The 12,002-nt window shown below is 26.5% G+C and overlaps 1 protein-coding gene across 1 annotated transcript in view; it reads right to left on the bottom strand.

Moving 5' to 3' along the window:
• Positions 1-11,272: 11,272 nt before the first annotated feature.
• The window catches only part of LOC111036564 (B-cell receptor CD22-like), a 102,643-nt gene continuing 101,913 nt past the window's right edge, over positions 11,273-12,002 (bottom strand). The window contains exon 6 of the mRNA XM_022318628.1: positions 11,273-11,797. Within this exon, the coding sequence (XP_022174320.1) occupies positions 11,736-11,797 (62 nt within the window). The 3' untranslated portion in view covers positions 11,273-11,735. The remainder of the gene's footprint in view (positions 11,798-12,002) is intronic.

The following is a 12,002-nucleotide window of genomic DNA, read 5'->3' as shown; positions in this document are numbered from 1 at the left end:
ACATAAAACATACTAAACCTGTACAAAAAACTTTCTACCGTACCACCCCACAACCAATGGCCTATGTTGTCACGAGTTCCATCTAGTAAAAAAAAAAGTTATTCACGTGCTTTTAAGTCTTAACAGAACTTTATTTTGCATTTCAAAAATATACATCAGTAAACACGATTATATTTTGTAAACAAAAACTACGATAAAAACATTGGAAAACCGTTGCACAGGTAATAATGCCTATCGAACAATACAAATTATTGGCTGAGAAAAGTGCAATGTAGGTATTTCATTTTCCCAGACGTTTGCACAAGGAGGTGTACCGTTAATAAAGACTCCACTGAAGAATGCGAACAATATAAATAACTACCCAAACTACCATTACCAAGTTAATATTAAATATTTTTTCGCAGGTCTTTTCCGCAAAATGTGTGTTCATTATTATTTGTAGATACTGCATGTCTTAACGTTATTGAACGACCAAATAATTGTTATAATTTAATACGATAAATTCTACTAAACTATTCAAGTATAAATTCGTTTTAAAATCATAGATTTTTAGGGGTTATTGATTGAGTTCTATACAGAAAAAATAACATGAACAAACTTTGTTCGTAGAAAAGCCACTAAAGTCTGCTACAAGTATAGATCAAATAACGTAGAAAAAAATGCAGGGATTGGAGATTTATTCATGATTGTTATTTAATACAGAAATAAGTGAAGTAAATTAATTCAATTTAAAAAGTGTATTTATTTATATTGTTTATTGAATTTATTTAGGCAAATAGGGATTACATAAAAACATACAAACAAAATGATTCAATTAAAATTTTATATTTTATGGTATAATGCTTTATAATACTACAAGCTTAACAAATAATATATAATGTAATAATATTAATTAGGTATTATAGTAGTTCATACACTGATTAAATTTATTGGCATACAAAATATTAGGTATGCAATTTAAAACGCATACGATTTACTAAATTGTTGTTTAAGCTTTAAAGCAAGTACCTATTGCAAATCAGCACCATATTTTATATTATTGTAACACACATTTTTTAGAAGGAAAAATAATATATATGTATATCCTTTAAATGCAAAAAATTATGATGGTACTTGGTGACCAATTAATGTACTTATGAGTTACGAGTAGTAAGTATATTTATGATTATTAGGTTTAAAGTTATGGTAGGATTAAGCACTGTTAATTCCACGCACAACGTTAAAATGTTTTCAGCGAACAATTTCACATTCTTGTTAAAATTACACACTCAATAAAACGAATCCAACTTTATATATTGGCTGTGGAATAGAATATTATCATCGTCCATCAAAGCGGTCAATTGTGGCCCGTGTGTTCAAATATTGGATTATTAGTATATTAGAAAATGTCTTAATTTGATTTAATAATTAAATCTGTTTTCAAAACTCATAGACAAATTATTATTATTCATACGATCATAGTAAATCGATATAAATCAAACAGGGCGATATGTTTATCATAATCCACTATTCAAATATCTATATAAGATAGTTTAACAAATTTAAAATAAAATTTAAAAATATTTTTTTTTTATTAATTAAATGATACAGCTGATGGTGCTCTACCAACACAGTTTATTTAATAAAACATTAAGTTTAATTAAGTGCTAATTTTTTAATCATGAAAAATATATTCTAGAGCTCTATAATATTTTCTTTTTTTTCCTCAGTAATAAAAACATATTCATATTTTTTTTTTTAAACAACTATAACCCATAATTTGTGGTATATTATAAAAAGTGTATTAATTTATATAAGAGGTTTATTATATTTAATACTAGCTATATTGCCCAACGTTGCCCTGTGATAAATATAACAGAGATGAGCAATCTATTTGAGGCGAATAATAATGAATAACTATTTTTATTATTAATAGCACGAACGCCACCCTAAAATGACTTCCTCAATGTATATTATCTAAACCTTCGTTGAGTCGTCAAAATTCGTCGAGTTTCTTTTTTATTTTTTAAACTTTGCCTTTTATAACAATAGCTTTACCCGTGGCTCCCATTCTAATACGCCTACAAACCATACAATTTGGTACCAATTGGTCAAAAACTGTATTTTTGCAGATGCGTCATTTAGATATAACCCAACTAATAATATTTGTATTATTCGACCATCCACATAATATTATAATCTATATATTTATCGTTTCCGTTTTGCTTCAGTTGAAATGTTTTCAATTTTTTTTGTCTAAACTAGCCGAGTATTTTTTTAGTATATAAACCTCCACTTTACACTTCGTGTCCTTTTATTTTTTATTTTTTCTTTATTAGTTGAGCATCAACTTCAAAGGTTAATAGCTTTACAAGAGTATCTATTATATTTTTACATTATATTATAATATGTTATTGTACTGTTCAATATTTTTAGATATAAAATTATGTCTCGATAGTTTTAAAATGGATCAATTGCTTAGTACAGGTTCATTCATTTTTTTTTGTTATAAAATAGTTGTTACTCAATTTTACATTTATATAAATTATAGCTTTATTACAAAATATAATTCAACATAGAAAATTATATTCAATCATAAGAACATTAATAACTATTTTATTATCCGTAGATAACCATCAAGGTTAATCATGTATATAATCAAAAAAATATTCGATTTTCGTGAACTTAAATGAAATTTATGTGTGACTGTGTGAGCTACCTAACCGATATATGGGTTGAAAAACAAAGTTACGAGCCCTGCCAGAGTCTCCAGTATCTAATCTATTGACGTAACTCTTATTGAAAACGGCCCAGTAACTTGTTGGTCTATTAACTTCGGTTGGACCAACATCCATTTTTATTCACATAGATTAATACATAATATATAAATATTATATTCGGTATGTACATACTTATTTATGATTTGTGATAATTTTTTAACAATTATGCTTTTACCACATAAAAAACAAGTTTTGTTTATTGATATTTTACTCGGTGTACATTGGCTGGAGTATTTAAATATTATCATAATTATTATAAACGGTCAAAATCATAATTTTAAATTTGGATCCACAAAAATAATCGGATATAAAAGTGGGAAACAAATTAACAAAATTACAATACATTTGCGTTTATATTATGACATAATGCTGATTGGGAGTGTAAAAAACACGATCACGAACTACTCATTCGAAACTATTGGCAGGCTCGATTTATCTCAATTAACATCAATGACATTGTGATGAATTATTTATAATTCAAATACGTTTAAACAAATACATAAATATAGAATCGAAATTACAGTTTGTTTCCGTTAGAACCGTAATTTGCATTTCAAAAAATTAACATTTATCATCTTTAGTTGAACGGAATATTATGTATAACATCATGAAATCATCGATTTGATGAAATTGCAGTGGTACATTGCATGGTATATTATGATATAATGTAAGTGTATTCATTCCAAAAATAATCGAATATATTTTTACTATTATTCTTGTATTATTTTTTTTAATATGATGTATTATTGTTTTTTTAAATGTTTATTGTTCATGTCATTATAGTATCGTGCATAATACTTTTTGATTAAATAAAATCTACCGGAAAAATTATATCCAAAAAAGTAAAAACGGGTTGTATTAAAAAAAACCTTAAGTGTTGTAACGAAAATAGAAATAAATTTAATTGTGCATATGTCGGTTAGTCAACTAAAATGTATTTATTTCATATTATTAACGGACGATTAATTAATGAATCATTCCATATGGAAATAAAGATGTGAGTACTAATAACTAATGTAATAAAGAAAATTAAATTTCATCTTCAAGTATAAAAACAATGTCAAGTAGGCCTATTTTCAGATTCCAAACAAAGCAATGGATGTATTGATTTTACAATGATGTGCGTTTTTATGTGCCTGTTATCATCTTTTGGAGCAGTAAAATGAGTCGATTTTCTATTCTTTTAGTAAATTAACGAATTGAATGATTTTCATATTTTGTTGTAATTATTACACGAATGACTCCACTACCGTAGATAATTTAAATTGTCACCAAATATTTATATTTTATTATTTCCTATAGGTATTTACATGATCATATGTTCAAAATTTTTTGTCTCTTTTTAAGCTATTTATAGATATTTTTACTCGTAGTTAAAATTGTAATTTTTTTCATCTATAAATATCAATAAAATGGTTTTAAAATCGAATACAAGATTTTTCATAATTTTTTAATAATAGCAGTTGAAAATTATCAAAGATATATGAGCACGATTTTTTTTATAAGTATTTAAAGTTCAAATGTTGACAAAAATCATTAAAATCTCGAAAGTTTGAAAATTATTTTGCAAATAAATATTTATAGAAATTGCTGTTAAATTTGTATAGCTATGGTTTTAAAATTAAAAATAAGTTTTTTCATAAACACACTAACACTGTTTTGTTTTTTAGATATTTTAAGTTTAAATTTTGGCTGAATTAGATATTCAAATGAAGAATAATGATTTAAGTTATTTTGTTGTTATTTAAAATTATTATTCGTAAGTAGGTACTTGAAACTTTTATGGGATATTATTATATTGTATCCACACAACAACTTTTTCAAGTGCAATTTCTTTGATGACAATTAATTCTACTTAATGTATTAGTGTACGTAATAATAAAATAAATTACTTAAATAACAAAAATATCATCAAATATACCTACTTTGTAATACTATAGGCTGACTGGCCGTTTTCGCCTTAATTGAATTTAAATTTAACCCATCCATTACAGCGACTCCTTTAGACACCACCCGCTGTACAGCATATCGGTACCCATTTGCCCGATTTTGTTCTCAAATCCACCGGATGGTAAACAAATAATAATTGTCACTTCTCAATATCGTCTGCATGTACAGCAGTTTGTGGGTATCAACGTGTGGGTTCAAACAAAAATAAGTCGGATATAATTTCATCGTCCTAGTAGCAAATCGTATACGCTTCGATTCGTTGAAAAATTGAAACGAAAACGAAGCACTATAACAACAGACTACTAGGTACCATTGAACCTGCACGGGTATCGGATACGATTTTATTATGTAGATCGTATAGGTGTTGTCCGTTTTCAACAATTTCACGAATTATGCAGCGTATAAATATTATAATTCTCCCGCTCTCGTGCACGGACGTGGCAGCCCTCGTATAATGCTGGCCGCTACTTACACCCCCATCGCAACGCTCGCCCACACGCACACGCGCCCACCCACGCACACTCACTTGTCGAAAATAAGCGCAACCTCTTTCCGGTGTTAATGTAATATTTAGTCGCTCAGTGTTGTGTGTTGTACAGCAGTTGTAGTCGTGTGCATGTCGGCGGCCGTACGGTAATTAATTGAAGACGCGCCAGCCGCTGCCCGGGGGAGTGTAGTAGTAGTGTTTCGGGCTCTGTTGCTGAGGGGGAATTGATTAAGCTTGACGGAACGGACCAAACCCTTTTTATCATATTAATGGGTTTTCTTAAAAGCACCTCCCCCCCACGTATCCCCGCACACTTTCGGATGCCACTTATCGCTACTCACGTTTATCTGTTGACTGCGATGCCTGCATCTCGCGCGTATCCTCCGAACGGCTATAATATTATGTGACGACGGCACTGCTGTTACACTTTATGATATTAATTCAGAGTGTAACCAATTAGGTAATATCGTAGTATGTTTTGCCGAGTGAGTAGGTTTATCTTAGTCATGTTGCATCTATACGTTTGTAATTTTATCACACAACATTTCTACGACTTTCTAGTTTATTTTGATCGATATGTAGGTATATGTACTACTAAACTAGCACTACTAGCTATACCATGTAATGTTAATAGGTAGCTAAGTTAGAAATACAGAAGGTGCCTATAATGGCGAATATTTGTTTTTAACAGTTTAATTAAGTATGGTATATTATATATCTACTTAAAAACAAGTCGGGAAAGCTGACTATGCCAGCGTGCTATACTCCCGGTTTTCTAATTCACCTAAATGTATTTTAATTTTAAACAACACAATAAACTACAATGCCATACACGGTTGTTTAACAGTGTTTTTTATTTTATTACTATTTTTAATTATATTTTTCTATATTTTTAATACTAGCTACATGCATTTACTTAAAATAGAACCGTTTTTAACTATTATTCGTTCAACTGTTGTATTAAAATATTTCTACAAATTAATTTATAAGTGTATACTTCTAGTTCTTTGTTTTGATTTATGAATACTAATAGAAAAATGGAAAAATTAGTGTAGACAATCTAAACTAAATGTGCCTATTGCAGGTACCTAGTGTTAACTAACTAACGGGCGGACACGACGGGGGTTTAAGCGGTCTTCTAAACATATGTTTGGAAACCTAAAACCAAGTTTGATATATAATAATATGTTGTTTTAGAATCATTGGATTTCCGCAATGGTTTTATTTTTAAAATACGGTTAACAATTACATAAGTAGAACAACAAAAATCTTAAGATTCATATAGTACCTATGATCTCTATGAAATCTAGACTCTATTGACTACAGAATGTACCTAATCATATACCTACTTATCTATTAATAAGTGACCTCATTTTCGAATTTTTGAAATATAATGATAAATTGACGTATTCATATTTTTATCCACGGGAACTTAATGTATACTAGAGTAGGAAAGCTATAGTTCAACTTTTAAGTTCCAGAGATAATTAGGCGTATGATTACTCAATAAATGTGGAATCTAGACGAAGATTAAGACAATTAACACTTTTAAATAAAGTAATTAATTTATCTGTTCGAAAAAATAATTTAAAAAAAAATACCAATAAGTATTTTTCTTTTTTTGCCTTCTCAAAATAAAAATTGGTCAACGATTACGATTAACAGGCGAAAAATCACTTTCGAATTGAATAAATAGTTATACCTTGTTATAAATTGTATTATGATAAGATTTTCTTAAATATTTGTAGCCGGATATACCAATTCTGTGAATAATGCATAGAATATATTAAAAAGTAAAGTAAATAATGCTCATGAATATAATAATTATGACCTATGGGACTTAAACTTTTTGAAACTACGTATATTTTAGTATTTTACATATGTGCAATGTAAAATTTAAAAGTTAAATAGCAACTCTATTTTTAAAAAGAAAGTTAATTTAAATGTATGATTATTTAAATTGTATGCACCAATTATGTAACTCAAATTAAACTGAATTCGAAAAATAGTTATTATACAATTTAATCGCTGTACAATTATTGGTGTACAAATAATTAATTATTTAGAGTATATTTTTCTAAAGTAAGATTTTTCTTTTGATTGTCTACATGCTTGTTTTTATTAAAATAAATTTTAATCGATGATGCCTCTATTTCTTATAAGTTATAGTCTACTCAAATGTATATATATGTTTTAGTTTAAATAAATCATTTATATTTTTGTAAAATTAATGTTGATTTGGGAATTAAATTTGGTTTAATTTATAAAAATTGAATTCATAAACATGGTAAACACATTTAAAATGTAATCGAACTAATAATATGCAAAATATTGTAGGCATTATTTTTTAAAAACATTTTTGTTATTGCATACAATATTTATTGTGGTGTTGTATAACATTATAGAATATTATTTTTTTATTTTTTTGTATCATTAGGATAACATAGCGTGTTTATCGATGACTATTTTACTACCATAGATCAGATTATAAATGTCCCTATTATTGGTGTGAACTCTTAAATTTTTAACGGTTCTTAACTTAAATTACACTGATAATGTTCAAAATACCTTATGGCTTATGTGCTTAATTTATAAGTATTGATTTGATATTGGTTTAAAATTTTGCATTGTTTATGTGTTTTTATTTATCTGTTATATGCTAAACGTAAATTATTATCGTTGTTTTGTTTGAAGAATTTAGTGTAAAACGGTAATTTATGAATATTATATATGAAAATGTAAATAGAAATGGTCCAGTGGGATGTGTTAATTAACAATTAACTCAATTAAGTACATGAATTAAGTTAATATATAGGTACTTTTATAATTAGTTTTTATTATGATGTATATTTTAATATATTGTTCAAAGTATTTTAATTTTTTTTAATTGGATAAAATGACCTACAAAATGTTTGTACAATGAGGTAACATAATAATTAGGTTTAACATGTAAACTTGATTGGAGAAACCACTTACTGACAACATTCCTAGGTTGTGTTTTATGGTTATAGATCAACGAGTGTGTTTCTAGTGCTGTATTAATTTCCAGATCTAAGTATAGTGTTTGATTAGATAATAGATTTATAGAAATGAGTTTTCGTTATTAAACGAAATATTTTGTTTTGGTTTATTTGTATTTTGTTTAGGTTTGATTTTTTTGTGGAGTCCGAATTTGGATGCAGCACATCAACATTTTAGAAAAGTTTAGTGAAGATTTATTTTAGCGTGGAGTGTGAATTTTGATTTGGCGTTAAGGAAATATTTAAGGATATAAACACGAAGGTTAGGTTAGAGTCAGCATGAGTTTGAGGTTGTGGATATTTTGGATCAGGTCAATTTATTTTTCGATATTCTAAGTTTGATTTAATTTTCTAAGTTCGATTACCATTAATTTGGTGATTTTATCAAATGTTATTTGATATTTACAATACCTAATATAATAGATCCAAAAAATCATTAAATTCTAGAATATATTATGTATTATAACTGTTTAGATACTTACTCTTACTAACAATTTAAATAGTGACAATTACAGTTGATTGCAAAATAACCAATAGGAATGTCCAATTAAAATAATATACAATATTGGATTTAAACATTAGTGGTGAATGTAAGTTTGTTTTGGACCTTTCAAACATAAGATTGTACAATATATTTAATTAAACTCAAAGACTAATGGTTATTTATTATTTTATTTTTAATACCTAAATTACTAAATACTTCAATATTCTTGTGTACCAATTATTTTGTTCGAACTCTAAACTTTATACAGTTAAAATGCGTAGTTCATAAATTGATTGTATTTGTAAAATTTTCAAACTATTTATTGTTATTGTATTTATTGCATGTCAACATTTTTTTAAATCCATGCCATTTTGAATGTATTATGAAATTGATCAATTGTGGAAATTGAATATTGTTGGGCTAGCTAAGTAACTGAAATATTAAGGACTGTCATGATACGTAGGAAATTAAAAAAAAATTAATATTTACTAAATATCATAAAAAATGTATTATTATTATTATTCATGATATTTGATAAATATCGGATTAGTATATATCACTACACATGTATAAACAATTAAAAAATATTGTCATAATAACTAAAATATATTTAGGATATTATGTTATATGACTATCGACAGCCGTGCATAATACGTTACGTCAATTATATAGATTGATTTAATTGTTGCAATTATCAACAATTTAACATTTTGCTGTGGGTAAATTTTACTCACTTACCTGAATACAGACAAATGGTAATAGTATACTATGACATGATTATATTATAATAATTCCTACGTTAAAGTCGATCATGTCTTTCAACTTAAACAACTGTTGAAAAACCACGGAGAAATGTCATGAAGCGTTTATACTGAACTCCAATCTGAATAATTTATCGTATGCGCTGGTTTTCGTGACTTTTAAATTAATAACACATCACATCTATGCCTTACACCAGTCGATCAGCGAAGTGAGACAAGTTCCCAAGATTCTGTCCAGATTTTTTATGCTTGGTTTTATTTTCATAATATAACAATGTCATAAATGTTAAATTGTAAAATGTTTTATCGTTATCGAGGAACCGAAATTCTGAAAAAGTGTAAGTTAATATTTTAGACATTAAATCAACAACTTTTTAGTTTTTAGTTTTGACTTTTATTGAGTTTTTTTTTTTTTATTGAACAAAACGCTTCAACGGCAATGGTTATTAACGTACAGTTATTTAATTACATTTTTTTATTTTATTTTTTTGGTATTTTGCTACATTGAATTAAGTTATATAATTTTGACATTTTGAAAAATTCAAAACTTGAGTGTTTGCTTCTTTGCTGGGTCTCAGAATTTCGAATAGTTTTTTAGGTAAGTCATTTTCTTTTCTAATGACTTCGTATTTTAAACATTCTGTTAATATATGTTTAACTGTTAAATGTGTTCCACTTTATTGAGTTTATTATTAAATAAATAATGATTTTCTTTAAATAATTTTTTTTAAATGTATATTAAATATACATTCTGTATTTGCAGAATGCAGATACAATACGAGTTTGAGCTGAGTGAAATTGTACATCATTAAACAGCTTGAAGAAAGAATCTTTTTTATTTATTTATATATTTTCTTTTAGTTACTTTCAATTATACTAATTGATTTGTGAAGAGCTGTGTTGATATCTCATTTTTTTTTAGTCTTTAATAAAGTTACTTACTTATTTCTCAACTTATAATATTGAATAAAAATATGATATATCGTAGAGTAATTATATGAATATTTTGTTATGTAGATTTATCATAAATATGACTTTCAAAACCATTTTTATTATTTTGAGAATGTTTTATTTTCTTATAAAATAGGTATACTATCTTACTAAAAATATTTAATATTGATACATTATTTAAGTAAGTTTATGTTGTCATGAAGTGGCATTCTGTAGAACAAGAGTTTCCAAACTGGATGACGCACCGCCCTTGGGAGACTTGAACATTTTTTAAACCGAATGACTATGGACATTTTGTTACCTCACTGATTAATATAATAATAATATTGTAAGCTCTTAATGAGGAAGGAGGTTGACCTACATACACACAAAAGTTTAAAAGTGGGCATGGGCCTCAAAAGCTTGAAAACCAATAACGCTGTAAACAGAATAATAATTCAAAATTTTACTTACAACACAACTTTATTTTCTAAATATAAATGTTATAATTAACACTTTAGACATCATAGACATCTTAGACACATACAGAGACATCTTATACAAATTAAAAACTTGAATAACATTCAACATAAATTGTTAACACAATATAATATTAATAGTATTTTATAATATTATAATAACTTTAATGTAATAAAATGTCGGTATTCAATTATTTAATACTACCCTAAATATTATATACATTATACAGAAAGAGTAGAACTACGTAGGTAGGTATGTATTTTTTGGTTTAATGTTGTATTTGTCTTTAACAAAAATAATAACATGTAATGATATTTTTAGAAGATTAAATATTAACAGATATATAAGTTATAAAACATTTGATACATAAAAATTATGTACCTACCTACAGGTATCTGAAATTATGTAAAATACTTACAGTTTTTAAAAAATAGTTGTCAAAAACATGGCGTCGTTAATTACATAAATATTAGATTCTTATGAATGCACGAAGAGTTAAAACTATTGCTTTTACATTTTTATAATATTTTGTAACCAAACTAATAAATATAGTCAAAACTATTTCCAAGTTGAAATATTCATAATATGCACATTAAATATACATATAAATCTGTAGCTAAATCGGTAAGAGTTTAATAATGATGTATTTTTTTTTTATGTAGATAGTTATAAACATATTGTTCAGTTATTTATGGCAGAAATGTAGCTTCACTGTTTATCATATATTTTCGGCAAAATACCCATTTAAATATTAGAGGTTTATTTTGACCGACATTTTATACTTTATCAACGCATTATAATAATTTACACTATATTTTTACATGGTAACGGATGGAAACATTTTCCCATTTTAAGTTGGACTCGTTACCTTATAACCACACATGTGATCAATAAGATTATGTTGAACGAAGGAGATGACATCAATCCTAAAAAAAAAAATCAAAAATAAATTAGTTTATTTAATACAATAAATATTATTGTTGTATTCAACCTTGTAAAGGAGAAAGATAATCGAAAATGTTACTTAATAATAATATGTGTATTTGTGTCTTTTTCGATTAATAAAAAAAAAAAAAAAAATTCAGTTCAAAATGTTTGTGGTGACTATTATAACATTACTGGTCATTATTG

This window comes from Myzus persicae, unplaced genomic scaffold (genome assembly GCF_001856785.1).
Source record: "Myzus persicae strain clone G006 unplaced genomic scaffold, MPER_G0061.0, whole genome shotgun sequence".
NCBI lineage: Eukaryota > Metazoa > Arthropoda > Insecta > Hemiptera > Aphididae > Myzus > Myzus persicae.
The sequence above is the reverse complement of the archived record's forward strand: the minus strand, read 5'-3'. Positions and strand labels throughout refer to the sequence as shown.